At 48.1% G+C, this 26,858-nt stretch overlaps 1 protein-coding gene across 3 annotated transcripts in view; it reads right to left on the reverse strand.

Moving 5' to 3' along the window:
- The window catches only part of LYST (lysosomal trafficking regulator), a 4,348,576-nt gene that overhangs the window by 505,319 nt on the left and 3,816,399 nt on the right, over positions 1-26,858 (reverse strand). For all 3 annotated transcript variants that reach the window (XM_086927077.1, XM_086927076.1, XM_086927078.1), the window contains one exon: positions 14,950-15,089. In XM_086927077.1, the coding sequence (XP_086783203.1) occupies positions 14,950-15,089 (140 nt within the window). The remainder of the gene's footprint in view (positions 1-14,949; positions 15,090-26,858) is intronic.

The raw sequence follows: 26,858 nt of genomic DNA on the forward strand, positions 1-26,858 counted from the left end.
TCTAACATGATCAGGCTGCCTGTAGATTTTACTCTTGACTGGCAGGCAGTCACCAGTGTCAACCTCATGGGTACACCAATTGGTTTGACTGGGTGTCAGAGAGAACATATGTCTGAAGGATTGAAGAACTTGTTTACAATCCTTCTGTTGATGGTCAGAGAGGCTGCCACAAAAGACAACACCATCTACTGATCCATCATCAGGATTCTGAGTGAGCAGGCCAGGGAGAGGGTCACTCTCCTCCTCCTGTCCCTCATCTGTGGCCATGGGCAAGCTCATGTCCTTCCTGTCAACATATGCTTTGAGCCTGTTCACATGGAGCACCCTGTGGGGGCTCCTGGGAGTTCCAAGGTCCACCAGGTATGTGACCTCTCCCTTTTGCTCAAGGATTGTGTGGGGCCCAGACCATTTGTCTCTGAGTGCAGCTGGGGCCACTGGCTCCAACACCCACACCTTCTGTCCAGGCTTGTACACAGTCAGGACAGCCTTTTGGTCATGCCAAGCTTTTTGGAGTTCTTGGCTTGCCTCAAGGTTTTTAGAAGCCTTTTCCATATACTCAGCCATCCTGGAGCGGAGACCAAGTACATAGTCCACTATGTTGGTTGCAGGCTTTTTGAGAGGTCTCTCCCATCCTTCCTTCACCAAACATAGGGGTCCTCTCACAGGATGCCCATACAGAAGTTCAAAAGGGCTGTAGCCAACCCCCTTCTGTGGGACCTCTCTGTAAGCAAACAAAAGGCAGGGTATCAGGACATCCCATCTACGCCTGAGCTTTTCAGGTAGTCCATGAATCATCCCTTTTTGGGTCCTGATGAACCTTTCAACAAGCCCATTGCATTGTGGATGATAGGGTGTAGTGAACTTGTAGTTGACACCACATTCCTTCCACATAGCAGTCAAATATCCTGACATGAAGTTTGCACCTCTGTCAGAGACAACCTCCTTAGGGTAGCCCACTCTGGAGAACACTCCAACTAGGGCTCTTGCCACAACAGGTGCTGTAGTGGTCCTAAGGGGAATAGCTTCAGGATACCTGGTGGGATGGTCCACCACCACCAGTATAAACTTGTGCCCTGATGCTGTCTGGGGTTCCATTGGACCAACAATGTCAATCCCCACTCTTTCAAAGGGCACCCCCACCACAGGCATTGGTATAAGGGGGGCCTTTGTTGTGCCACCTGACTACCACTGGCTTGGCAAGTGACACAGGAGCGACAAAACTCCTTGGTATCTTCATTCATGTGAGGCCAGTGAAAGTGTGAGACAATTCTGTCCCAAGTCTTATTCTGGCCTAAGTGTCCAGCAAGGGGAATCTCATGGGCCAAGGTGAGAAGGAAACCTCTCAGAGACAAGGGGATGACCAGCCTCCTGGTTGCACCAGGTTTGGGATCTCTTGACTCAGAGTATAGGAGTCCATCTTCCCAGTATACCCTGTGGGCACCTGTGGCGTTCCCTGCAGCCTCAGCAGCAGCCTGCTGTCTGAGGGGTTCAAGAGAAGGGCAGGCTAACTGTTCCTTCCCCAGGTCTTCTCTGGAGGGTCCCCCTGAACCCAGAAACTCAACCTGATCAAGTTCAAGTTCTTTAGGCTCAGTTTCCCTCAGCTCTTTGAGGTTAGCCTCCTCTGAGACTTGATCCCCAACCTGGGGCAAGGGGGAAGGCAATGCCTTAACCCTCCTGCTCTTCTTCTTGGAAGGTGTCTGGTCCATTGTTCCAGGATCCAGCACCTGTTCAGTGGGGCATCTTCTGGCCTGTCACCTAGTCACAGCAAGCACATGTGCTGGCAAGCCTAACATCTCCATGTGAGTCCTCTGCTCCACTTCTGACCATAGGGATGACTCCAAATCATTGCCCAACAAACATTCAACTGGGAGGTCTGAACTAACAACAACCTTCTTTTGGCCACTTACCCCTCCCCAGGAGAAATCAACAATTGCCATACTATGGTGGGTAGTGACATTGCTGGCATTGGTCACTAGGTACTCTGGTCCTAGCATGATCTGTCCAGGGTCCACAAAGTTAGGTGTCACCATTGTGACACTGGCACAAGTGTCCCTGTAGGCCTGAGCCATCTTGCCATTGATAAAAGGTGTCTGTCTGTATTTGCCCAAAGTATTGGGACTGGCATCAGGGGATATATCCACATCCCCTGTACAGACAAGGACAGCCTGAGTGAGTGTGCCAACTAAGTTGTCAAACCCCTCAGAACCCAAGGTTAACCCAACTAATCCCTTGGGAGGAGCACTACCACTGCTGACTGTACTAGGGGGTGCAGGTGCCTTAGGGGCTGCAGTGGCAGGAGTTTGACCTCCTTTCTTGGTGCACTCACTAAACCAGTGAGTTTTACTTTTACAGTATTGGCACCACCTTTTAGACTGGCCTTCTTGAGTCTTCTTCTTCTGGGAAGCCTGACCCCCCACCCTCTTTGGTTTGTTGGGGGCCTGTCGAAGACTTCTGGTCATTTTGTTCACCTTTGGTATTATTACCCTTCTGGTCTGCTTTCTTCTGACCACCCTGGTTCTGGCCCTGGTTCTGCTTAACCCTTGTTCTGACCCATCTGTGTGCCTTCTTTCCCAATTCTTGGGGAGAGGTCAGATTCGAGTCAACAAGGTGCTGATGCAACAACTGGTTCTGACAATTGTTTAAAATCTGTTCCCTCATGATCAGATTGTACAATCCTGTATAATCAGTAACCTTACTGCCCAGCAACCATCCCTCCAAAGCCTTAGTGGCACAATCCACAAAATCAGACCAATCCTGAGACTGAGTTTTCTGGGTATCCCTGAACAGCAACCTGTACTGCTCAGTGGTTAGGCCAAACCCATCTATCAGTGTATTTTTCAGGACTTGGTAATTGTTAGCATCCTCAGCTCTAGTAGTGAGGAGCTTATCTCTACCTTTGCCTTCAAAGGAGAGCCACAAGACAGCGTCCCACTGACTCTGGGGGACGCACTGGACAGTGCAGGCCCTCTCCAAAGCAGTTATCCATTTGTGGATATCATCCCCTTGTTTAAAGGGGGGCACTATCTTACTCAGGTGTCTAGTGCCTAAACTCCTGTCTTTTTCTCTTGGGAGAATGCTGCCACCAGTGGGATCTAGCCCACTTAACTTTTGCTCTCTAGCAAGGGCAAGTCTCTCTTTGGCCAGGACAAGTTCTTCCCTTTCAATCCTCAGATTGACTTCCCTCATCTTTGCTTCATGCTCTCTTCTCTGAGGGGATGTCATCCCTCTGTGAGAAGAGGTCTGAGAGCCATTGGTTCGAATGGATCTGTTAGAGCCTCTGGATAGAGACCTAACTCGTCCATTCCCAATGTTAAGCCTGCCTGAGAGTGGGCCTGGGGGTCCCCCAAGTCCATTTTCATGCCTGCTTAAGTTGGACCTGGTGAGTCTACTGACTTCTACCTGTCCCTTGTCTGCCTCATCCCCTGACAACTCTTGTTCCTCTTCCTCCTGATCACTTCCTGTTCCATTGAGGTTGAGGTCAGGGTCCCCAAGGGTTCCCTCTAAGGGGGGCATGTTCTCATCTGGATGAGAAGGGTCTGTGTTAGCAGTCCTCCTAGCATCATAAGTCTCTAAGAGACCAATCAGAAAGGGAATGGTAGGGTTAGAACCCTGTTTTAGCTTCCTGGATGTACAGATTTGTCTCATCTCCTGGAAGCTAAGAGCAGCATATCGTGAAGTGACCTTTGGAGGGTCTACTGACACCAGGGGGCTTCTGAGTTCCCTCCTTTGTCCGACATGCTTCTAGTGTGGTGTAAGTGATGCACCTACCTACACTATTTGTTTGCCTACTGATCCCTTGCTAAGAGTTGTAGTCAGGGTGTGCTAGGCCCTGAGGAACTACAACAGCTGGTTCAGTAGAACTCAGAGTATTCTAAGCTAAGTTATATGTACCTTAATACTTATGTGATCTTTCACAATGATATTCTTAGGATACGTGTGGTAAAACAACAGCAAGCTCAAATCCCAACCGCTGCTCACCAATGTGAGAAGTTGGCCTGATATGCAGTGCTCACTATTCTAGTGATCACTATGTATCAGTCCAAACAACCCTTATTGATGATTGGTTGCAAGTCAACCGATAGACCAGCTATCCTAGTAGCATGGACAAGAGCAGTCTTCGGGCTAAACTCTAGAGGGCGTGTTAAGCCAGCTGTTATACCATCACATATACCCCTTGAACACCAAGTGAAAGGACACCACACAAGTTGTTATGAAAATAAAGTATATTTATTTAGAACACAACAACCCTGGACTCTTTATGAGGACAGGGTGCTAAGCAAAATACAAAGCTCTTAGGAAAATACTCAAATCGCACAACGGGCTCAGCTCATGCCAGAGCACCATCTCACACGATTCCAAGCACTCTGCCTTCAGGATTGTTAAGGCCTGCCATAGGAGTGACTGATAGGAATACATGTGTCCATTTTAGGGTTAGATATAGGTATACTATATCTAAAGCAAAGGGTGATTACACCACCTTGCCACAGCTGTCGTGCAGCCAGTTGTGTCAGATTTAGATGGCCAGCCAGGGGTGGCATAATACATGCTGCAGCCCCTGGTAGGCCCTGGGTACACCTATGCCCTGAGTTACAGGGTCTGATAAGGTGGCCCAGTACCAATTGGTAAATGCACCTAAGGTACACGTGTCAATTTAGTGAGAGAACAGCAAGGCTGTGGGTCTGATTAGCAGGTCCACAGCCAGAGAAGTCGTAAACCAGTGAAGCAAAAAGCAAAAATCTGGGGTGATCATAGGATTGCAGACCCTACTCTCCTACACCTACCACTCTTAAAATTCTAACCCTGAATGTGCGGGGTCTCAACAGTCCTGTCAAAAGGCGTGCCGTATTGTCCCTGCTAGAAAACTCACGGGCAGACATCTGTCTTCTGCAAGAAACGCATTTGTTGACGCGTGATTGCCACCGACTACGGTCCCGAAAATTCCCCACTCAGCTCTTTTCCTCTGGCCCCAATAAGACCGGTGGAGTGGCGATTTTAGTAGCACAGGCGTTTAAAGGTAAAGTCTTACATAAATGCGCTGAACAGAAAGGAAGGCTGTTGGCGTATCGCTTTGCTCTGGGAGGCCTACTGTTCACCATTGGGTCCATTTATAGTCCCAACGAGGGCCAAGAGCGCTTCCTTCACTCCGCCCTGATAGACATCACCGCCACCCCAGACAGACACATCATACTGGGGGGGGGGGACTTCAATATGGTATTTAACACAGCTTTAGATAGGTCAGCGCAACGCTCTCCCCAGGCCGGGACTTTCTCCACCGACTGCACAGACCGACTCACTGAGCTAGATCTCCATGACCTTTGGCGCCGCACTCACCCAAATGACAGGGAATACTCCTATTACTCTAACGCACATAAGACCTACGCTAGATTGGACCACCTCTTAGCCTCTGGCCCGGTCTGCACACTAGCCACCTCGACAGAGATAGGAGTGCTTTCACTCTCAGACCACGCACCGGTTACCACCACCCTCACGTTGCCACCTACCTCAAATCCCCTCAGGGTGTGGCGCCTACGAGACACTTTACTACATAGAAAGGAGGTAGTAAAACGCATTCAGGACGCAATCCACGACTACCAGTCACACAATGCTAACGGTGATACAACGCAGGCGACACAGTAGGCAGCCATGAAGGCAGTGCTCCGAGGAGAATTTATAGCCATCTCCGCAAAGATAGACAGCTCAAGCGAGACGAACTTACCCACCAGGTGCGGGAGTTAGAACGCATCCACCAGCGGACGGGGGCCCCCCCGAATTTGGAAGCAGCTTAAAACGTCCAAACACCTCCTGTCCGCACTGGATACAGACCGGGCGGAATACGCAGCCTTGCGGCTGCGACATGCCTATTACACGGGAGGGGACAGGTGCGGCAGGCTGCTGGCAAGCAGACTCCGGGTCTTACGGAACCAACAGACGGTGAAAGAGCTTTCCCGCTCCGATGGAGCGACGGTCACGGAAGATGTAGAGATAGCGGACACGTTTCGAGAGTTCTACACCTCTCTCTATGCCGGGGATCGCCTCGACGGCCGGGTGGTGGCCGAGTATCTAGATTCGGTGGCGCTCCCCTCCCTGGAGACCTCGCAGGCAGAATACCTCGACAGAGACATCCGCATAGAAGAGGTGATATCAGCCATAGCTAAACTCAAACCGGGGAAGGCCCCGGGACCTCACGGTTTCACAGGTCTTTTCTAGAAGTCCTTCTGCACTATTTTGGCCCTGATCCTCACCCGTCTGTTTAACACCTTCTCGGAACCAGGGGCTATCCCCCAAGACATTCTACGGGCGTCTCTCTCAGTCATCCCCAAGCCGGGGAAAGACAGGTGTAAATGCAGCTCGTACCGTCCCATCTCGCTATTGAACATCAACCTCAAACTGTACACGAGCATTCTGGCGGCCCGCCTGAGTCCCCACTTGCCAGGCCTCATAGACCCAGACCAGGCGGGATTCATACCGGACCGCCAAACGGTCGACCACACCAAAAGAGTCACTCACCTTATAGGGAAGACCTTCCGAACCCCTGGGGAGCGTATGCTACTGGCGGTTGACGCCAAAAAGGCATTCGACCGTGTCCACTGGCCGTACCTAGAGATGGTCTTGAAGAAAATTGGCATTGGTGAGAAGTTCAGCACCTTCATCTTCAATTGCTATACATTTCCTACAGCAGTAGTCTGAGTTAACGGCTACAGCTCCCGGAGCTTTCCCATCGATAGGGGCACGAGGCAGGCCTGCCCTCTGTCGCCCCTGCTCTTTGCCCTTTATATGGAGCCACTAGCCTAGAGGATCCGCCACAACACCGCGGTGACGGGGATAAAATTCGGTGGCTACACACATACCATCAGCCTTTACGCGGATGACGTCTTGCTCAATACTTGATAATCCGCGGACGGCCCTCCCCGCAAGCCTGGCGGAACTAGAGAAGTTTGCGGCGGTGGCCGGCTTCAAGATGAATGCTGATAAATCACTGACCCTTGTCCTTTCCCTGACACCCTCCACTAGGGAATACCTGCAGACTACCCTTCCCCTCCAGTGGGCGACGGAGGCAGTGCCCTACCTGGGGATCCGATTGACCACCTCACTCCCTGCAATGACAGCGGTTAATTACGCCATGCTCCAGAAGAAGGTTCGCGGGGAGCTGGACCGGTGGAGAAGCCTTCCCCTCTCGTGGCTGGGCAGAATTGCAGCTGTAAAGATGACAATTCTACCTCAAATTCTGTACCTCTTCCGTGCATTGCCGCATCAGCCACCCACGGGGTGGCTCCGGCAAACGCAGGCAGATCTCGCCCGCTGCATTTGGCAGGGCCGGAAGCCGAGGATGCGAAGGGCCCTGTCCAAGCTTGCCCCTGAAGAGGTGGGGTTAGGAATACCGGACCTACGCAAGTATTTCCAAGCGGCGCAATTGCGATATTTGGTAGAATGGAGCAGGTGGGAGTCCAAGAAACCCTGGCTATTCCAGGATCAAGCGATAGCGGGACGTCCACTTCAGGAAATCCCATTCCTTCACAAAGCAGCCCGACCAGCTAATCTCTACGCTTCATTTGTCACACGGGTCCCGTTGCAAGCGTGGGACGCCACTAACGTGGTACACAATCTCACCACCTTCCCCTCACCGCTAACACCTCTAGTCGACAACCCAGACTACACCCCGGGTATGGCGAAGGGAGTTTACACCCACTGGCGATCAGCAGGATGCCGCTGCCTCTGTCACATATATGGCCCGGAGGGGGTGCTCCCCTTCCCCCTCTTCCGACAAGAATACAACTTCCCTGAAACGGAACGCATGCGTTACCTTCAGGTTCGCCACTGGGCCCTACAGCCACAGGTGAGGGAGACAGCCGATCGACTCTTCCGGCCGTACGAGAGATGGCTACTGACTCGCACCTCGGACACCAAACTCATATCTGACATTTACAAATTTCTCCAACCACAATCAACGCATCTTTACAATACGGGAAGGGAGCGTTGGGAGAGGGAACTGGGCAGGACCCTGAGCCACAAAGAATGGAGCCAAATATCCTACCGAGCATGACACTCGGCATACCACTCAGGGCTGACTGAGACACTAACTAAGGTGACCACATACTGGTACTATACGCCAGAACGCATTAGTGAAATGGATCATAGCAAAGACAAGAACTGCTGGAGGGGTTGCGGACACTTGGGCACATTACTGCACATTCTATGGGACTGCCCCCTGATACAACCATATTGGACACAAGTGCTTGATGACGTAGATACACACTTCCACACTGAACTGCCCCGCTTTCCTGCCTACATCATACTTGGGCTCCCCAATTCCTTAACATACCCCCTACGCTCTCGAAGAGGATGCCAGATGGCCATCGCACTGGGCTCGGCAATCCAAAACATCTTGATACACTGGCGCACTGCAACCATCCCTTCCACTACAGGTTGGCTTCACCGGCTATGGGGGGTGTTGGGGATGGAGAAGATGTCCCTTACACTAGCCGGAGACACAGATCAATTTGAGGAGCTATGGCAACCATTCCGCACTCTACTGATAACAGAATTCAGAGAACTTACATGCCCACGGTACCTCCGCTTGTTACGCCTCTCGAAACTGGAGGGCGAGGTCTAATGCTGGAGGGAAAGGGCGAGACTCCGAACTGAGGCCTGATGAGGCGACACAGGAGGAGATGGACTTGGGCACTGGACCGGGGGGGGGGCGGGGAGGGCGTTTTGGGAAGTTGGGGGGAGGGAGTAGGGGTGTTTTCACCTGGTTGGCACGTTGCACTTTTCCTAACAGAGCAACGCAGCAACAGATCTAATGAGTACTGGACTTTCATAAAGCTTTCCCCGTGCACTATCCGTACCTTTCTCATGTATATTATTGCTGCTGATGTTGTACTGACTACCCTGTATGACTTGCCTTCCAGGTGCAGATTTCAAATAAAAAGAGTTAAACCTAAAAGACAGGTCAAATCAGAGCTGCTTTATAGGGACTCCACGGATCCGCAGACCAATGAAAAACCTATTACATGATTTACACTTGGTGGATGTCTGGAGGGCAAAGAGGGGAGATCTCCAAGGGTTCACTTTTTTTAGCAAAAAACATTGTCACTCATCCAGGATAGACTATATTCTATCAAACAGGCATGACCTGGACAGTTTGACGGGGATCTCAGTACTGCCATGTCACCTCTCGGATCACGCCCCCATATCATTTTTTTTATCTTAGTAAGAGTAATAAGCTACAAACTAGATGGACACTCAATAGTGCAAAGCTGTTAGATCCTGAAATTATACAGGCTACTAAATCATCTTCCCTAGAATAATCTGATCTCAATATTAACTCTACGACTAGGGATTTTGTTTGGGACGCCTTTAAGGCCACCCTGAGGGGCAGACTGCATGGTCTTATCTGCTCTAAGAATCGGGCTGAAGCCCGGGAGTTAAGTAATATGGAAGGGAGAATCCTGCAACTAGAAATAGAAAGGAATCAACTCAGCCCGGGGAGCCAAGGAAGGTTAGCAAAAGTCCTGGGAGACCTAGATGGGGCCAGGAAAGAGTATAGGGGAAAATTGACCCAGAAATGCCAGGCGCAATAGCTTATTAAGAACATGCAAAATTTTGAGTATGGGGAGAAGGCCGGGGCTTTACTGGCCTGGAAAGCAAGAACTGATCGCTCAATGAATAATATTAATGAGCTTATAATAAATCATAACGGGGAAAAATTGAGTAGAGGACATGCAGACCTGTCTTCTCTCCCTTTTCTCTGACCTCTACAGAGAGAACCTAGACCCCTCCCTAGATCAAATACAAATGTGGCTAAGGGGTAAATCTTTGCCAGCATTAACTGAAGCAAGCTGTAATCTCCTTGATGCCCCTATAACTTTAGAAGAGATTAAATATCAAATAAAGGAATCTAAAAACAACAAAGCTTCAGGAATAGATACACTGCCAAATGAAGTCTATAAACTCTTATCAGAAGAACTAATACCGGTACTGGGCACCTTGTTTACCTCAGAATATGTTATGTTATGTTATGTTAATTTTAATTTCTATAGAGCACGGCTACTCCATTGGAGTGTCCCGGCGCTTTTTATTGGCAGCTCATAAGAAGAAAAACATAACACAGATAAAAACAATCATTAACAGCAAAGGAGACATACTAAAGGGTAAAAAGCCAGGTTTTGAGGCCCTTCCTGAAAGACAGCAGATTAGAGGTACAGCGTAAGGCCAATGGCAGAGTGTTCCATAGCTGTGGTGCCCTCAGTCTAAAGGAGAGCCCCCCAATACGAGCCCTCTTTACTCGGGGGACCGCCGCAAGAAACAAAGATTCAGACCGCATAGATCAGGCCGGGCGGTAAAAGACAAGCCTACGCTGAAGGTAATTTGCTCCCGAACCAAAGAGCGCCTTATGGGCCAGGGTCAAAGCCTTAAAAACTATCCGCTTCCGGATAGGCAGCCAATGAAGTGACTGCAAAAGGCCGGACACTCTGGCTCGCCTGTGAAGGCCAAAGATGGCGCGTGCAGCAGAATTCTGCACCACCTGCAGCCGCTGTACAAGATATAGCTCAGCAGGCCAGATCCCCACATCCTGGAAGGAGGCAACCATAGTACTAATACTTAAACCCGGTAAGGACCCAATAAAAGCTGACTCATATCATCCGATCTCCCTGCTGAACGCCGATTAGAAGATCTTTATGGGTATTTTAGCAGGGAGATTGGCTAAATTGATCCCCAATCTGGTCAACATTGACCAGAAGGGCTTTGTAGCCGGGAGATACATACAGGAGCAGACACAGCTGCTGATAGGTAATATCGACTTGGCCGTAGTAAGATTGGATCCCTTGGCAGTAGTGACCTTGGACACGGAGAAGGCATTTGACAGGGTCTGCTGAGTGTATCTCTGGGAGGTACTTGGGACTATGGGCTTCGGACCAATTTTTATTCAGACCCGGAGAAAATGCTATCAGGGAGCATCTGCAAGGGTTCTATTAAATGGCATGCTAACCCCTAGCTTCAATATCCAGAGGGAAACAAGACAGGGGTGTCCTATTTCACCCCTGCAATTTAACATCTATAAAGAGCCGCTGGCGCAGGCCATCAGACTGGACGATTTAATGTATCCCTTTAAATCCCAGAACTATCAATGTAAGTTAGCCCTATATGCGGTCGACATAATATTTACACTAGCAACCCCGGGGCGACCATCCCAAGGGTCGAAGCTCTCCTCTCCTGGAAGAATTTGTCTCCTTCTCTGGCTATTTAGCTAACTCCTCCAAAACAGAGGTGATGTGTTGGAACATCGAACAATAGGAGGGCCCCACTAGTAAAGAGATAAAATACTTAGGTATTTATATAGTAAAAGAATTAGACAAACTTCCCCAGATAATTCTGAGTAAAAACACTAAAGAAATTGGTCGTCTCTTTAATAGATGGAGGAATCTTCCCTTGACAATCTACGGGAAGGTCCAACTGGTGAAGATGGTCATCCTCCCTAAATTGACTTACCTGTTTAACGCAGCCCTCTTGGCCTTTCCCAGCTCATGTATCTCTAAGATTCAAAGCAAAATCGGGAGCTTTATTTGGGGAGATAAAGGAGTAAGGCTATCCTGGAAGAAGTTGAGGCGTAGGCTCACTAAAGGAGGGTTGGCTCTTCTGGACATTAGATAGTATTCTGTTGCATTCCAATTTAAAGGTATTCGGATGCTACTTTCTAAACCGGTGGATTCATTGTGGGGAAGACTGTTGGGCGAAATAGCTATGATGGAGGGCGGAGGAGGTGGAGAAGGCTTTTTATGCAAGTTTGGGCCCCCAAAGTATTTTAAACAAGTGCGTCTGAAGGTCCTCAGAGCCGCCCTGGAAACATGGTTTAAAGTGAGAAGCAGGTGGGGAATTGGTTAGTATTCCGAATTTGCACCTATATGGGATTCCCCTGGGACACCTCTCTGCCTCCAAGATAGTCTGGCTGTACCTATTAAGAAAGCAGGCATAACCATCTGGTCCGACTTGATAGACGCAGAAGAAATTCAGCCTTGGGATTTACTAAGAGCCAAGATAGGCCCTGGGTTCTCCAAGTTCAAGTATGTGCAACTTAAATCTTGGTATGAAGCAGGAAAGGGGGAAATAACTGGAGACTGGGACACGAGATTCTTTCCCAATCTGCACAGCCAAAAAAGAAAGACATTTCTATTTGGTATAAGAAGTCTCTAGATGCAGAAGATTTGGCTCTTCCACCACAATCCTCGGTCTGGAATCAATCCCCATTTGAGTCCAACATTAGAGATTTACTCGAGCCCTCTCTAAAACTATTATACAAATTTATTAAACCAGCCAGTCTAAAGAAAAATCATTTTTTTCTCTCCAATCGACTCTACTACACACCAGCTAAGATAGCCAGGTTTGCCCCGCAGCCCACCCCAAAATGTCCTAGGTGTAAGGCACTCAACGCTAATGACATCCATATCTTTTACGAATGTTCCAAATTAAGAGCCTTCTGGAAGGGGGTGGGGGATACTCTCTGTGGTATCTTTAAAGTAAACATTGAGGTCAATCTATTATTGGTATTCTTTGGAAACGTTGGCATATCTACTCTGAACCTTTCACAGATTCACAGTGGGTTGCTTCTATACATGATGCTACTGGCCCGGAGAGAAAATGTATGAAGTGGAAAGATTCCAATCCTCCAAAGAGAGAGGATTGGCTTAAAGCCGCATTTCCTATGGCTCGCCTAGACCACGACGGAACTGAGGCTAGCTCTATAAACATCTGGCAGCCCCTTTCGAGCGGGGACTGAGATCTGAGACTTATATAATCTTTATTGGCTCCTCCTATGGTCCTATGATTACACCTACCCCTCAAAAAATTGGGGCCAGTCTGGTCGACCTAAGCAAGTGCAGTAAGCCATAGGGCGCCCAATTGGGGATGGATGGCTTTTTAAGACTGCAGAAGCTTACGGATGAGAGGAGGACAAAAAAGAAGAAAAAAAACAATATACCAGAGACAGAGCTTGTGGTGGTCAGTCACTGACATCTGTTTGCGGCAATCCTTGCAGAGTTTAAAGACTGTAGTTTTCGGGGGATATATGTTCCATGCACCCTCTAGAATTTTTTGGGAAATTTTGGATCAAGTGACAAACAAGGGAGCAAGCTGCGAATGAGTATCAGAAAGCACAGAAAGAAATGAACTAGCATTGAACTATGAAAGTGGAGTCTTGTTTGTGGCACAAACGTCGATTCTGAGAAAGATGGCTTTGGCGTGTAGCCAAGTGACACCACCTACTGGCACACAAGGGAATTGCTGAGAAAATATATATATATATCTACGGTGAATGAGTTTACGGTAAGATGGCTGGATGCAGATGCCTGCTCGCGTGTTTGCCCGGGCTGTGCGGCCCCTAAGGAATCGGTGGCTCACATGTTCTTTGCCTGCCCAGCTTACAAAGGGGCACGGAAATTTTGGTTGAAACCCGTCTGCAGGGAATTGGGGCTGAGGTGCCATAGTCTGGCACTACGCGTCCTTTCTACAGAGTCCTCATCTGCCAGTATGATCTGTGGGGTGGCTAAGTTTTTAGGAAGTGCGTGGATGACACGTTCCCGGTTACTGAAACTACAAATTGGAGGTCCCACTAACTGAGGACGATTATACTGTCAGTAAATTGATGAATGATGTGTCCATGCTTTTACTGTATTTTATAATCTTTTATTGGGATTGAAATGTTTATGTATTTGTATTCTTTTATGGTGAAAAATTGCCGAATAAAGATATTAAAAAAAATATATATATATCTACTCTGGCGCCTGAGGGCACACAATGCGAGGAATCTGTGTTTATAAGTATCCATCGGAAGATCTTATTTTAAAGACATGTATCAGGCAATCTGAAGTATAAACTGAACAACGACAAAGCCCTCCCTTATAAGCTTAATATTGGTCGAAACATATTATTTCATCTAATTAGGACTATACTATGAAATACTTTGAGGAATTTCATATGATATTTGTAGAATGCTGCAAACCTGTAGCTTTGATCAACACAATCAAATGGACTTGAAAAATCAATTAATGCAACATATACAACATATATATGTGTTTTATAAGAAACATTGTTCTCAGAAATTAAGCAAAGGCTATCTTAACTTGTCAATGGCGCTACAATTGGGTCTGACACCACTGAAGTAAAGATAAACACCTCTCCACTACATTGGGAGGTGCAGCAACTTGACTCATAGCCATATTCACTAGCAATTCAAGTAAAGTGTTATCATTAATGAAATAAATGTAAATCTTGCACAGCCAATCTGTTTTTGCTTTTACACAAGTTAAATGTCTGTACCATTTACAACCACCTACATTATTTTTAATTTTTTTACAATCAATTTCTATCTGCATTGATTTCATTACTTGCTGATTATTACTTTCATGTTATTAATAATTGTAACAAGAGGTCTGCTTTGAAAATGTTAGCCAGCCACACATTGAAATGCATCATAAACCTATAACCAGAAATGCTCAACTGAAGAGCTCTCTTTATCTACAAGTGTCTGTCGGTCACAAATAAATAAAGCAGATACTGATTTTGCATGCAAAAGATGAAAAAGCCATTCCTAAGCCATGACTGTTGCATGAATCTCTTTCTCAAGCAACCGCAAAGCAATTCTACAGACGGAACCCCTACTCATATTATATTCAATAGTTTGCCATGAATGACACAAGTACCATCACATCAAATCAACCTCACAAAAAGGAACAAAACATTCAAAGTAGAGAACATTAGCAGAAGCTAGGAAAATTAAAAACTGAAGACTTAAGGAAGGCCTGTGGTAGAGTAGAAAGTCAGAAAATGAAACAATAGAGTTTCTGCAATGGCAATATAATCTCTCACCCTTGTCTTCCAATTATACGATATTTAAATTAACTCTTCAAATTCAGCTTTACAAAGTAAACATGTTTGATTTGTTTATAGCAATACCTGTTTAAATCCCATATAATGCATGTACCATCCCTACTGACACTGATCATCACACTGTATGGTTTACAGACAATTAAGCTGGTGATCTCTGCTGTGTGGCCGTACAGATGTAGTTGTGACTCCACTTCAATTTCTGGTGGCTGAAATACAACATTTAAATTATGATGTCATATGTACAAATGCTATAGACACAATATATATATATATATATATTTGTTTTTATATGGCAGAAAACATTTTTGAAAAAGGTTTCCGCATTTTGTGCAATTTCAGTTTGTGCTTTCAACCTTATAAGCATCTAAATAACATTCATGACATACAATATGAAAAAGCACAATGTAATAAGAGAGCCTTTAGAAGAGAGTAGCAGGTGGTTGGTGATGTGTTGTGAGAGCTAGAGTGAATATAAGTTTAGCACTCACTCTTCTATTTGGCTGTCACTGCCCAGTAAAGCACTGACTAGCTAATGAGGGTCTTTTCCAAGTGTTTCCAGGGAAGCGTTTACTTGTTTATCCAAATTTTTTTGTGTGAATGAATGTAGGGGTGTGTACTTTCCCTCCATACTCAACGATACCAGTCGGTGCAGGCTAACAGACATACATCAGAGTGGGTAAAGCATTAGACTCTTGAAAAGAAGGGCTGGTGTGGAAGCCAGGACAAGTATACGATTTCCTGGCAGAGGGATGTCCACCAGTTCCGAAGAAGGAGGATCTGCTTAAGGAGGGGAACGGTCTGGAGACCTAACGCTGAGATGGAAAGGGTGCCTTGTTGTGCAGTCATCTTGCTTCCATCGCTTCTTGTGCTTGCTCTTGACGACTTATAGGAGGGGGATGAGTGAGACTTGGACCTTGAAATGAAACACAAATTACGCCAGGCCCAGTGCTTATTGCACGCAGGCACCATGAATAGAATTCTCCTCCAGATCCTTTCGGCCAGCTTGGAGTGCAGGCGGCAGCACTGCTCACACAACTCTGGGTTGTTCTTGGGCCCAAAACACCTCAAAAACATCTTGTGGGAGTTCAAAATGAACATATGCCCATGGCAGAAGCAGCAAGGTTTGAAACCTGACTTTTTCAGGGTTGATGTCAAGTCTAGCACAACAAAAACATAGAAAGTGAGTTATCCACAAAAATGATATTTCTGGTGAATGCTCTATCTACCTGTAGATTATTGTCTTTTTGAATACTCCTCCAGGCACCGGACTGGGCTTGAAAGCTTTTCTCCATATCTCTTCCCTGACGATAGGTGTCACTGGTGGAACTGATGTCTCTGTGAAGTTGCCACCCCAATGAAGCACCCACTCTTGCATACTGATATCAGTTTTCGATCCATTATTTCCAATACCAATGACATACTCAAAACACAGTAACAATAACCGTTAGTGCTTTACAGTGTCACTGTCAGCATCAAACACAAAGACAGCTACTTCTTCAGCTTGATCCCCAGAATGAACATTTAAATTCACAGTTAGGTCTGTAGGCCTGCATGAAGATGCTCCTGGGTGGATGATGTTTGTAGTATATGGAAGTATAACATGAGTCCTCCAGGCAATCAAAAGAGAGGTGAGCTGAAGCACAAGTTACTTACCTTCGGTAAAGTTATATCTGTAAGAAACAGTAGTTAATATTAGATTCCTTACCTTAGAATATCCCCAGGCGTCAGACTGTATCCGGACAATTTTGCATAGCAGTACCCTTGCGCGTCGGTAGGCGTCGTCTGCGGCTCAGGGTCCGTCGTCGGCATTGTTGGTGCCGGGATGACATCGCCGGAGTACTTAGACGCCGCCCTCGCGGGCTGTCGTCAGTTCTTATACACAGCTTTTCCGCTCCAGAAACGCAGAGCCATGATAAAAACCAACACTGGTGCCATGAAACTAGGGCCCTGAAAGAGAATTACCTTAACCCTAGATATCGGTTCGCAGAACGGGGAGGATGGGTGGGGCGGTAAGGAATCTAATACTAACTACTGATTCCTACAGATATAACGTTACCGAAGGTAAGTAACTTGTGCATCTGAAAGAAACAGGTTAGTATTAGATTCCTTACCTTAGAATAGATACCCCAGCAATACCAACCCCGGTGGTGGGTCTGCGAACAAAAGATCACACCAGAAAGGCCTGGAGAACGGAACGGCCGAAAAAGCCATCTCTCCGGACTTGGCTGTCCAGGCAGTAGTGTCTTGCGAACTAGTGCAGCAAGGCCCACGTAGCTGCCTGACAGATGTCCTGCAAGGGGACTCCCCGACCCAGGGCAGTAGTAGCCGCTGTCCCCGAGTGGAATGGGCCCGTAGCTCCACAGGAGGCTCCTTTTTAGCCAAAGAATAACAAGCCTTGATGCACAAGACGACCCATCGGGAAATGGTCCGTTTGTGCACCGCCCGTCCCTTCTTAGCGCCCACGTAACCAACAAAGAGTTAGTCATCCACCCGGAACTGGTGTGTGCGATCCAGATAGTATGAGAGCGCACGTTTTGGGTCCAGACGGTGGAGCCTCTCTTCCTCTTTCGAGGGATGCGGAGGCGGAAAGAAGGTGGGCAAGGTGATGGACTGCCCGATGTGGAAGGCTGTGACTACCTTGGGCAAGAAAGAGGGTCGCGTCCGCAACACAACTTTGTCCGGATGAACAGAAAGGAAAAGAGGTTTAGAAGAAAGGGCCTGGAGCTCACTCACTCTCCTGGCAGAGGTGATGGCAACCAGGAAGGCAGTCTTAAGGGTAAGAAGACGAAGAGGACAGTTATGAAGTGGCTCGAAGGGAGCGCACATCAGATAAGTCAGGACAAGGTTCAAGTCTCACTGAGGCTTCAAGAAAGGAACAGGAAGGAACATATGAGTGATGCCCTTCAAGAACCTATTTACAACTGGGGACTTGAACAAAGAGGGCTGATTAGGTAGCCTTAAGAAGGCGGAAATGGCAGAGAGGGAGCCCTTTAGAGTGCCCAGAGCAGAGCCCTGTTGGGCAAGAGAAAGAAGAAAGAGGAGAACCTCAGAAAGAGGGGCAGAGAGTGGATCCACAGCCTTTGCTGTGCACTATGCCATAAATTTGTTTCACCTGCAGGCGTATAAAAATTTTGTGGAGGGACGCCTGGCTGCCAGAATAACATTTATTACAAACAGTTGGAGGAGTACCACCCGATGAGAGGAGAGAAGGCTCTTTTCCTGACAAGGAAACACTGTTCCTTTGTTAGTAAACCCCTCACTCACCACCTAGTGGTGACTTGCTTCATCATCGGGGCCCACCCAAGTGGCCTAGCGTCACTTGGGTGTGCTTCAACACCTGGTTTACAGTGGAGCAGGTAGTGAAGTGTGGGGTGCAAAAAAACAGTGTGAATGTTAAAATTGTCCTGGTTAACACTTCAGTATTAGCTTTAATAAAAAGGTAACTGGACAAAGTTTAAAACATATGGTGAGATACTGGCAGGGGAGTTACGGCCTGTGTATCTCTGCTATGTGTTGGTCGACATGTTTCTACCTTATGGGGTAATCCCCGGTATTCCTCAGGACCAAAAACAAGGAAGTGGGAGGTGTGGGTCCCCTAAAAGACGCACCCTGTCCTAATTCCTTGGTCTTCCAGAAGATAAAACTGTATCTCTGGGAATTCACTCCTAAGGTTTAGGAGATGAACAAAAAACCTAGGGAAGGAAAAAGAAGTAAAGGAAGTAATTACTATCCTGTTACGAAGTGCAGTGTTTTTGGTGAAAAAACGTTGTGCAGGTTGTCCTTTCGTTCCACGGTGGTGAATGGAAAAGGTGCCTTCTCAAGTAGAGGGCGTGTCTACTTATGGGGTGGGAGCGTGCTCATTTTTGTGAGAGTGCGCTGTGGTATTTGTATACCTATGGACGAGTCTGTGGTTGAGGCATGAGTGTCCTTAGTGCGTGCCTAGGTCAGCATGCTTTAATGAGGAAAGAATTTAGCGCGGTGCTTATAGTATTAACAGCGTGAGTTGTACTGCGCTTAAAACAATGCCATACATTCGGTAAAAGGATTGCAAAATTATCCTACTATGGATGCGTGGTGAACAAAAAGACATACAGGACTCTCACAAACATAAAACATAGAGAGGCACAGAGCTGGACTCGACAGAGTCAGGGCTTACTTCAGTAATGCTCGTGATTGACTTCATCGAGCTGGGGGTAGGCACTTCACGTCTGCCAACGTATTCTATGTGGAGAAGTATGGATTCGATTAATCTCAACATGAGTAGATCTAATGGGCGTGAGCTGGGGCGTTCAAGGAATTAGTTCAGCCCCAGGGGAGGGAAAATCTACTTACAGTTCGTCGTGAAGAGCAAAGGCAAGTAGCCTACATCTACCATCCGCCGCTCGGTTAGGAATGAGTGAGCGAGCGCGGAGGAGATATCTCTGGGAAACCCGCTTCCGGGGTAGGTCACGTGACACTACGGGAGCCGGTGGGCGGGAGGTTGTCCGGGTGATCTAGGGACGCTGCGCATGCGTGATGGCTTAAGGTCTGCGCATGCGTCGGGTTGTCAGGGTGATCTAGAGACGCTGCGCATGCGTGTTGGCTTAATGTCTGTGCAAGCGTCGGGTAGTGGAAAACAGATGCGCTTGGGAACTAGAGGGGCAAAGGATGTCAGCATTGGCTAGCGGAGGGAAAAAGCCCATAGCTCCAAGGGTGTGCGAAAATTAACGGGAGACTAGGGGGCCGGTACAAGTATTGGACACAGCGGTACTCGTGGTGGTGTGACTGTACCCACGGGCTGGTGTTGTTCACAGTGCCCCAAGAACACATAGGGTGTCACACTCGAAGCTGTGGTTGTCAAAACAGTAGATCAATTTTGACATATTTCAAAAGGTTGAAGCCATTATTTGATTACAGAATTCCATGGTATGTTATCGTTGAGGCCCCGTTGGTGGGTGGAAAGTCTATATATCCACCTTTGTTCCTTCTCGAACAAGCGGGCTTGGATGTTAGGCCCTGGTGTCAACTGTTCTATTATCGTCCACCTCATGTCGTTTGTGGTGTGATGGGCCGTCAGAAAATGATCCGTTAGTTTGGTCATGTTCTTTTTACATCTGATTGTGCTTCTGTGTTCACAGATGCGTTGTTTAATTTTTCGTGCCGTCATGCTCACGTATGGTTTTCCGCAGGTGATAAGATAAATGACGTTACTGCTGTTGCAGTTAGTTTGTGCCCTTTGCTCCCAAACCTTTCCTGGTTCCAAAACTATGGTCTTTGTGTTTTCTGTCAAGTGACAGACACTACAGTTTCCGCATCGTGAATGGCCCGTAACTGGTGGGAGACCCCATATCTGTGTCAAGGTTGGGTCACTGTTGCTTTTGTTTTGTCTTGGTCTTGTGTTAACCAGAGTGTTTTTCAGGCTCTGAGCTTTTTTATATGAGAAGAGAGGTTTCTCCCACTTGAAGGATCCAGAGTTGACTATTGGCCAATGTTTCTTAATGCTTTTGCTGACCATGTTGGAGATAGCATTGTATGTGGTAACACATGTGAGAGGTGTGTTGTCATTGTCTTTTGTGATTTCCTCCAACAGAGCTTGGCGAGGTTGATTTCTTGCTCGTTTTTGGCATTTAGTAGTGATCTTTGTGGGGTATCCGCGTTGTGTGAGTTTGACCGTCAGGTCTTTGGCCTGTTCTTTGTAGTCATTAAGTTTACTGCAGTTCCTGCGTAGTCTTAGATACTGTCCATAAGGGAGGTTTTCCCTTAATGGATGGGGGTGAAAACTTTCAAATCTCAACAGGTTATTTTTTGCGGTAGGTTTGAAATGAGTTTTGGTAGTCAGACCTTCTTGTTCTCTTCTGATCTCAATGTCAAGGAAAATCATTTCATTATTACTCACATTGTGGGTAAAGTGAAGATGTTGGTCGCAAGTGTTGAGCCAAGTGATAAATTGTGTTAGAATTTCTGGTGGACCCTTCCAAATCGTAAGCACATCATCTATATATCTGCGCCAGAACTTGATGTTTTCCAGATATGGGTTGGCGGGTGAGAGGATGTATTTTTGCTCGAAATCGTATACATACAATCCCGCTATGCTGGGCGCAAAAACACTGCCCATAGACGTGCCGCCTATCTGCAGGTACAGGGACCCTTCGAACTCAAAGAAATTTCTTTTGAGTGCCAAGGTTGCACATTCAGACGATCTGAGAAGGGAAATAGTGGAACTAGTGGAAGAAGCTGAAAACTTAGGACACATTTCTAAACAAGAAGCAGATTACCTCACTAAGACGGAAGCTAAAATACCGTACTTCTATGTGGTCCCTAAGATGCATAAGAACAAGACACCACCCCCGGGCAGACCCATAGTGTCTGGTATAGGCTCACTACTAGAACCTCTTTCCAGGTTCTGTGACTACTTCTTGAAACCGATAGTCCAAGGAACCAGCACTTACCTTAAAGACACCAAAAGTCTCCTAACACTCCTGGAAACCATCAAAATGGAAGAGGATATGATCTTGGTCAGCTTCGATATTGAAAGCCTTTACACCAATATTCCCCAGGATGCCACCATCAATGTTCTCAAAGGAACATTAGAACAAACTAATTGGGAACATAGAACACCAAGGGAATTCATAATCAAATGTGCAACCTTGGCACTCAAAAGAAATTTCTTTGAGTTCGAAGGGTCCCTGTACCTGCAGATAGGCGGCACGTCTATGGGCAGTGTTTTTGCGCCCAGCATAGCGGGATTGTATGTATACGATTTCGAGCAAAAATACATCCTCTCACCCGCCAACCCATATCTGGAAAACATCAAGTTCTGGCGCAGATATATAGATGATGTGCTTACGATTTGGAAGGGTCCACCAGAAATTCTAACACAATTTATCACTTGGCTCAACACTTGCGACCAACATCTTCACTTTACCCACAATGTGAGTAATAATGAAATGATTTTCCTTGACATTGAGATCAGAAGAGAACAAGAAGGTCTGACTACCAAAACTCATTTCAAACCTACCGCAAAAAATAACCTGTTGAGATTTGAAAGTTTTCACCCCCGTCCATTAAGGGAAAACCTCCCTTATGGACAGTATCTAAGACTACGCAGGAACTGCAGTAAACTTAATGACTACAAAGAACAGGCCAAAGACCTGACGGTCAAACTCACACAACGCGGATACCCCACAAAGATCACTACTAAATGCCAAAAACGAGCAAGAAATCAACCTTGCCAAGCTCTGTTGGAGGAAATCACAAAAGACAATGACAACACACCTCTCACATGTGTTACCACATACAATGCTATCTCCAACATGGTCAGCAAAAGCATTAAGAAACATTGGCCAATAGTCAACTCTGGATCCTTCAAGTGGGAGAAACCTCTCTTCTCATATAAAAAAGCTCAGAGCCTGAAAAACACTCTGGTTAACACAAGACCAAGACAAAACAAAAGCAACAGTGACCCAACCTTGACACAGATATGGGGTCTCCCACCAGTCACGGGCCATTCACGATGCGGAAACTGTAGTGTCTGTCACATGACAGAAAACACAAAGACCATAGTTTTGGAACCAGGAAAGGTTTGGGAGCAAAGGGCACAAACTAACTGCAACAGCAGTAACGTCATTTATCTTATCACCTGCACCTGCGGAAAACCATACGTGGGCATGACGACACGAAAAATTAAACAACGCATCTGTGAACACAGAAGCACAATCAGATGTAAAAAGAACATGACCAAACTAACGGATCATTTTCTGACGGCCCATCACACCACAAACGACATAAGGTGGACGATAATAGAACAGTTGACACCAGGGCCTAACATCCAAGCCCGCTTGTTCGAGAAGGAACAAAGGTGGATATATAGACTTTCCACCCACCAACGGGGCCTCAACGATAACATACCATGGAATTCTGTAATCAAATAATGGCTTCAACCTTTTGAAATATGTCAAAATTGATCTACTGTTTTGACAACCACAGCTTCGAGTGTGACACCCTATGTGTTCTTGGGGCACTGTGAACAACACCAGCCCGTGGGTACAGTCACACCACCACGAGTACCGCTGTGTCCAATACTTGTACCGGCCCCCTAGTCTCCCGTTAATTTTCGCACACCCTTGGAGCTATGGGCTTTTTCCCTCTGCTAGCCAATGCTGACATCCTTTGCCCCTCTAGTTCCCAAGCGCATCTGTTTTCCACTACCCGACGCTTGCACAGACATTAAGCCAACACGCATGCGCAGCGTCTCTAGATCACCCTGACAACCCGACGCATGCGCAGACCTTAAGCCATCACGCATGCGCAGCGTCCCTAGATCACCCGGACAACCTCCCGCCCACCGGCTCCCGTAGTGTCACGTGACCTACCCCGGAAGCGGGTTTCCCAGAGATATCTACTCCGCGCTCGCTCACTCATTCCTAACCGAGCGGCGGATGGTAGATGTAGGCTACTTGCCTTTGCTCTTCACGACGAACTGTAAGTAGATTTTCCCTCCCCTGGGGCTGAACTAATTCCTTGAACGCCCCAGCTCACGCCCATTAGATCTACTCATGTTGAGATTAATCGAATCCATACTTCTCCACATAGAATACGTTGGCAGACGTGAAGTGCCTACCCCCAGCTCGATGAAGTCAATCACGAGCATTACTGAAGTAAGCCCTGACTCTGTCGAGTCCAGCTCCGTGCCTCTCTATATGTTTTATGTTTGTGAGAGTCCTGTATGTCTTTTTGTTCACCACGCATCCATAGTAGGATAATTTTGCAATCCTTTTACCGAATGTATGGCATTGTTTTAAGCGCAGTACAACTCACGCTGTTAATACTATAAGCACCGCGCTAAATTCTTTCCTCATTAAAGCATGCTGACCTAGGCACGCACTAAGGACACTCATGCCTCAACCACAGACTCGTCCATAGGTATACAAATACCACAGCGCACTCTCACAAAAATGAGCACGCTCCCACCCCATAAGTAGACACGCCCTCTACTTGAGAAGGCACCTTTTCCATTCACCACCGTGGAACGAAAGGACAACCTGCACGACGTTTTTTCACCAAAAACACTGCATTTCGTAACAGGATAGTAATTACTTCCTTTACTTCTTTTTCCTTCCCTAGGTTTTTTGTTCATCTCCTAAACCTTAGGAGTGAATTCCCAGAGATACAGTTTTATCTTCTGGAAGACCAAGGAATTAGGACAGGGTGCGTCTTTTAGGGGACCCACACCTCCCACTTCCTTGTTTTTGGTCCTGAGGAATACCGGGGATTACCCCATAAGGTAGAAACATGTCGACCAACACATAGCAGAGATACACAGGCCGTAACTCTCCTGCCAGTATCTCACCATATGTTTTAAACTTTGTCCAGTTACCTTTTTATTAAAGCTAATACTGAAGTGTTAACCAGGAAAATTTTAACATTCACACTGTTTTTTTGCACCCCACACTTCACTACCTGCTCCACTGTAAACCAGGTGTTGAAGCACACCCAAGTGACGCTAGGCCACTTGGGTGGGCCCCGATGATGAAGCAAGTCACCACTAGGTGGTGTGTGAGGGGTTTACTAACAAAGGAACAGTGTTTCCTTGTCAGGAAAAGAGCCTTCTCTCCTCTCATCGGGTGGTACTCCTCCAACTGTTTGTAATAATTCCTTGATCAGGGGATCAGGAGTATTCCCCGTCCAGCCCCTTTGGACGAAATTCCTTACTCTCTACTTTTGTTATTGCCAGAATAACATCACAGACTTCAGGAGGCAAGTCAAATGGCCTCAACTGTCGCCGCTCAATTTCCCCGGATGGAGGTGGAGGCTGGCCAGGTTCGGGTGGTGGACCGTCCCCTGCTGCTGCGACAGAAGGTCCCCCTGAAGAGGCAGACGAATCGGGGGATCAACTGACATGCTGAGTAGCTCGGGATACCAGTATCTTCGTGCCCAGTCCGGAGCCACAAGGATGACTTGGGCCAGGTCGCGCCTGATCTTCTTCAGCACTCTGGGCAGAAGTGGTATAGGCGGAAATGCGTACAACAGACCGCAACTCCACTCGCGACAAAATGCGTCGCTGAGCGAGTGCCGCTTTGGAAATTCAAACGTGCAGAACTGATGACATTGCGAGTTCTCTTCTGTGGCGAATAGATCTAACCAAGGCTCTCCCCATAGCTGAAAGAGACCTTGCGCCACGTCCGAGTTCAGACGCCATTCGTGATCCATCATGCACCGACGGCTGAGTTTGTCCGCCCTGGCGTTTAGGGAACCTGCCAGGTGTTGAACCACCAGGGTCACGCCCTAATGTTCCAGCCACTGCCAGAGGAGCAGAGCCTGTGGCATAGGGTCCACGATCCCACCCCGCCCTGTTTGTTGCAGTACCACATGGCGTTGGTGTTGTCCGTGAACACCTGCACTACACTCCCCCAGACAGAGGGGAGGAATGCCTTCAGTGCAAGCCGGATCGCCCGCAGCTCCAGAAGGTTGATATGGAGTCGGGACTCCGCCGGAGACCAGAGTCCTCTGATCTCCGCCTCTCCCATGTGGCCCCCCCAGCCCTGGAGGGACGCGTCCGTCACAACTACGTGCTCCGGTTGGGTAGGGAGAGGGATCGGCTGCAGACCCAATCGCAGTCCGTGAGCCACCACTGCAACTGTCCTGCAGTGCCCTCCGAGATCAAGACATGGTCGGACAAGTTGCCCTGATGCTGGGCCCACTGAAACTTCAGGTCCCACTGCAGAGTCCGCATCCGCCACCGGGCGTGATGCACCAGAAGGATGCAGGAGGTCATCAGCCTCAGAAGCCGCAGCGTCAACCTGACAGAGACTCGGGATAACGGCTGAAAGATCGGAATCAGTGCCTGAATATCCCGAACCCGCTTTTCGGGAGGATAAACCTGAAACTGCGCCCAGTCTAGAACCGCTCTGATGAAGAGGAGCTTCTGAGAGGGACACAGGTGCGACTTCGGCACATTGATGGAGAACTCCAGCAGGTGCAGGAGGTCGGCCGTAGTCTGGAGGAGGCTGACGACTGTCTGGGGCGAACCCGCCTTCAACAACCAGTCGTCGAGGTAGGGGAAGAATGAAACCCCTAACCTGCGCAGATGAGCTGCGACCACCGCCATCACTTTCGTGAACACCCATGGGGCGCTGGTAAGGCCGAAGGGGAGCACGGTAAACTGAAAGTGCTCGTGGCCTACCGTGAACCGCAGGTAGCGCCGGTGGGCTGGCAGGACGAGGATATGAAAATATGCGTCCTGCAAGTCCAACGCTACCATCCAGTCTACTGGGTACAAGGCAGCTAAGACCTGAGCCAAAGTCAGCATCTTGAACTTCTCCTTCCGGAGGAAGCCGTTGACGTTCCGTAGGTCCAAGATAGGGCGTAGACCCCCTCTGCCCTTCTTGGGAACCAGAAAGTAGTGGGAGTAACAACCACACCCTACTTCTGGCCCAGGAACGTGCTCAATGGCCCCCTTGGCCAAGAGGGCCGTAACTTCCTCTTGCAGAAGCTTTAAGTGATCCCCCGGCATGCGGTGGTTCTGCGGTGGCATGGCTGGAGGGGTCGCCTCGAAGGGGAGGGAGTAGCCCCTTCGGACGATTTGCAGCACCCACCTGTCCGATGTGATGGAGCACCAGTGGAGGAGGTGATGGCGAACCCTGCCCCCCACTGGCGTCAAATGGGCCTGAAAGCTCAGACTAGGAAGGCTTTGAGGCGGATGCTGCGGGGGTGGATGTGGACTGGCCGCGCCGTTGTACCCGGTTACCGCAGTGACGGTAACCACGCCCGCCGCCGCGCTGAATGGTAGCCTGCGGCCTGTGGCTGGCAGAACGTGTGGGGGCGCCGCTTCCGTGGCCACGAAAGGAACACTGGGCAGAAGATTGCTGACGCTGGGCCGACAGGCCCAAGGACTTGGCCGTAGCCCTGGAGTCCTTAAAGCGTTCCAGCGCATGATCTGCCTTGCCACCGAAGAGGTGGCTGCCATCGAACGGCATGTCCATAAGGGTGTTCTGGAC

This window comes from Lissotriton vulgaris, chromosome 6 (genome assembly GCF_964263255.1).
Source record: "Lissotriton vulgaris chromosome 6, aLisVul1.2, whole genome shotgun sequence".
NCBI lineage: Eukaryota > Metazoa > Chordata > Amphibia > Caudata > Salamandridae > Lissotriton > Lissotriton vulgaris.